The sequence below is a fragment of the Argentina silus genome, assembly GCF_951799395.1.
Source record: "Argentina silus genome assembly, chromosome: 18".
In the NCBI taxonomy this organism is placed as follows: domain Eukaryota; kingdom Metazoa; phylum Chordata; class Actinopteri; order Argentiniformes; family Argentinidae; genus Argentina; species Argentina silus.
The window spans coordinates 4,102,272-4,106,045 of record NC_139672.1 but is presented as its reverse complement, the minus strand read 5'-3'; the positions used below and the strand labels follow the sequence as shown (position 1 = coordinate 4,106,045).

General features: G+C 43.3%; 1 protein-coding gene across 1 annotated transcript; it reads left to right on the top strand.

Moving 5' to 3' along the window:
- Positions 1-1,304: 1,304 nt before the first annotated feature.
- neurod6b (neuronal differentiation 6b) lies at positions 1,305-2,318 on the top strand (the record flags this gene model as incomplete). Its single annotated transcript, XM_083690285.1, has 1 exon — positions 1,305-2,318. The coding sequence occupies one exon, from the start codon at positions 1,305-1,307 to the stop codon at positions 2,316-2,318; it is 1,014 nt and encodes a 337-aa protein (XP_083546411.1).
- Between the last annotated feature and the right edge of the window lie 1,456 nt (positions 2,319-3,774).

Here is a 3,774-nt window from a genome sequence, read left to right as displayed (position 1 = left end):
ACAAGGTCATTCACATGCATAACTCTGTGTTATACAGGCTGCCTCCATACTCACGGAGGAGTGCATATACCCATATCCACAACCAGCTGTGTCCCAGTGTGGATCTGGCCATGTGCCATTGGGCCTTCTCCATGGGGTGTATTTAATGTGTGTAGCAGAGGTGCCTACCAGGCACTATCAGAGCCTCTGAAGGTCCATGTATCCACCCTGCATACTGATGCCTATAGCTATGCCTATTTACAGCAGCTTGATGGGGTCTGACAATTGACCAAAAATGTTGTCTTTCCTTCTGGACAGCCTTTGAGGCCACAAATTTGTAGGTGGCTCCAGGTGTGATGAAATCAAACAGAAAATGACTGGCACTTTGTCAGACCTGGGATGGATGGGTGAGGCGAACAATTTCTCTGCATTACTGAGTTGTTTCATTTATTATCTTGACTACACATTCCTAATGTAATCTGGTTACATATTTTCTCAATTTGCTTTGGGAGACACTTGTTGCAAGCGCAAAAAAGGCTATATCCCCCTTTACAGGCCCCAAACACCAATTCATTTTTCTTGTATATGGAGAGAGGCTGGTATATCAGTTGTTATCCTTCTTCAGTCTGTGTTTTTGACGGTAAACGTGGGCCTCCCGGTGCCCATTACCAGAGATGCCAGATGATCAGTGCGGAATGGAAGTCCCTCGGGACCGCAACCACGTGACCAACCCTGCCACAAGACGTCAGCGGCAGATGGCATGGGTACCCGCTCTGGCAGTTGGCATGAGTGTCATTTCTCAGAGAGAGAGAGAGAGGAGAGAGAGAGAGAGAGAGAGAGAGAGAGAGAGAGAGAGAGAAAGAGAGAGAGAGAGAGAGAGAGAGAGAAAGAGAGAGAAAGACACCACCAGTACAGGAATTGTTAGTCATTTTGTTTGGAAGGAAGGAAAGCGTGGCGCACATACTGAAGGGATATTTGGAATTGGGAACATGCATGCAGCACGCTGACACAACATTCAGGTGAGTACCGGTAGGCTAGTCTTCGGGTTGTTTCACCTGTAACAGGCTATGCGTGTGTTTTTAATTGAGTGGTCTAGTTGTTGTCAATAGAAAGAATATGCCTTCATAAATATGAATATTTATTGTAGCTTCTTTGAGGCAGGAGGCTATGATGACATCGGCCTTCATTTTACCAATTAGTGCCTCACAGCGCATAATCTTTCCTCTTGGGAGGACCCTTTCACGCAACAATATTTGACACATTTGTAGCCCAGTGTCAGCGTTTTGTTCTCAATGTGTGTTCTCGTTTTGTGTTTTGTAGGAATTATGTTGACTTTACCATTCGAAGAAACAGATATGATGTGTGAGCCCCGGTTTGGTGCAAATTTTCCTCGCGAAAGCTTACCTGAAAATCTCGACCAAGACCCCACTCGACATAACCTCGAGGTGACATCCAACTCAGAGATGAGAGAGGGAGAGGACGACATCTCGGATAGGGAAGAGGACGAAAGAGAGGACGAGCAGGATGAAGACGGGCTTCCAAAAAAGAGAGGGCCGCGAAAAAAGAATACCAAAGGCAGGAATGAGAGGGTCAAAATGCGACGCCATGAAGCGAACGCGCGCGAGCGCAGCCGAATGCATGGGTTGAACGACGCGCTGGAGAGCCTTCGCAAGGTCGTGCCCTGCTACTCTAAAACCCAGAAGCTGTCCAAAATCGAGACTCTGAGACTGGCGAAGAATTACATCTGGGCCCTGTCAGAGACACTGAGCGCGGGAAAGAAACCGGACCTGCTCAACTTCGTACAGACCTTATGCAAAGGATTATCGCAGCCGACTACTAACTTGGTGGCTGGTTGTTTGCAGCTCAACGCCCGAAATTTCCTCACGGATCAGAACGGAGAGGTTACGTTCCCTAGCAGGCCTCCCTACGACGCCATGTATCCGTACCCAGGCTCCGAGATTAACACGCCCCCTGGCCACAGCACCAGCAGCACCCTAGACAGCGCCAGCAAGCCCTTTCGACACTACAACTACTGCGGGGCGTATGATCCATATTATGAGAACGCGTCCCCCGAGAGCGGCAGTCCACACTTCGATGGGCAACTCAGCCCCCCGATGAACTTTAACGGGATATTTTCCCTCAAACACGACGACCCAGCAGCAGAGTATGGTAAGAATAGCCACTACGGTATGCGCTACTCTGCTGTACCGGGCCGGGGGTCTCTTGGCCAGAGTCCCATGTACAGAGTGTCCCCTGAGGGTCGTTTCCCATATGACTTGCATTTACGCAGCCATCCCTACCAAGCACAGGGCGAAATGAATGGCTCTTTCCATAATTAATAGGAAAAGTTAAAGGTTGGCATTTCCCCCTGTAACGACTAATTAGTAAACGAATTTGCATCCACAACACAGATTTAGGAAGAGCACCATAGTGAAAGAATGTATTTCGTTTCCAATGCAAGTTTTGAACATTGTATTTATTGGTTATTTATTTAACTTATTTTCTGTTCATCTGTTAATTTATTGACCTCAATACTGTATACAGGCACAATCTGTCACAGGAAAATGGGTAATGGTTTGTATTTAAATACAACAGTTGTTTTAAAGATTATCATTAGGGTTTTAAGAATCAGAAAAGTAATGCATCATCAATTATTAAACTAAACATGTATCGAATTGTTATGTTATGGCAAGAAGCAACTTGAGGAAATAGGCTCGTGTAGATAAATCTGTAAATATGTCACGAGTAAGATAAGGGAGTTCATCTCATCAGGGAAGTTATTTGAGTTCTATTTCTATAGCCTTTTTGATTGGAGCCAAGACATTCGATCGTTTAGCAATAAAGGTAAATTGAGCTATGCAACGCAGCCCAATGCAATCTCACTTGGAACCTTGTAATAGCTACAGCTTCTCCGTTTCCTTGCACAGGGCGTGTGGACTGCCAAGATCCCATACCATTATCAATCTGAAAACGAGAAACAATGCCGAAAAAACATTCCAAACATGCAAGAAGAGATTCAAAAGCTTATCTTGTCCCACATGAAAACGGTATGAGCTTCACCATTGTTGATCAATAGGCCTTGCAGGCATGACTTTGGGCGAATGTTGAGGTTACGAAGTTGCTATGATGTCACCTGAGCTAAAACAGGAAGTTGGCAGTGAAGTGTGTGTTCAAGTGTATAATATTCAACGAAAAAAAAGCATTGTATTAAATTAAGTGAAGTAAGAAAAAGTGAATGTAATGGATTAATGTATATGAATGAACCATCTTTTATCTATTCGTTTTCTACAAGTCCGTATTTTTTCCGTGTCTTCTTGATAATATATTTGAAAGGGATTATGATAACATAAGAATGTAAATTCGAAATTGTTACCTTTCTGTGAAATTTCAAGCATTGTTGCAACTTTGACTGTTTATCTTGCATTCTTGTATATTTCCATTAATACACTGTTTATCATCCAACCAGATATGACAACACGGGAGGAAATGCTACTGTTTTGACTGAAGACAGAGCATACTATTGTATATGATCCATTGTCCATATGAGTTAAAAAACTACATTATATGCCTTAATTTGAAAGAGTTGGCAAGTAAAAGTTATGCAACGTCATTGTTTTCGATGGTGGCTTTGGGCTATGTACAGTAACAGTTTGTTTGTTCTTTTATGGAAGCTTGAAGACTTGAGGAAGGAAACCTGTAATGCACTAAACGTATTTCTGCACATTATTATTAACTGTATTTATTATTTATGTTGATCTGTTTTGTGATAAATTATGAACAATTACTGAAATGTCT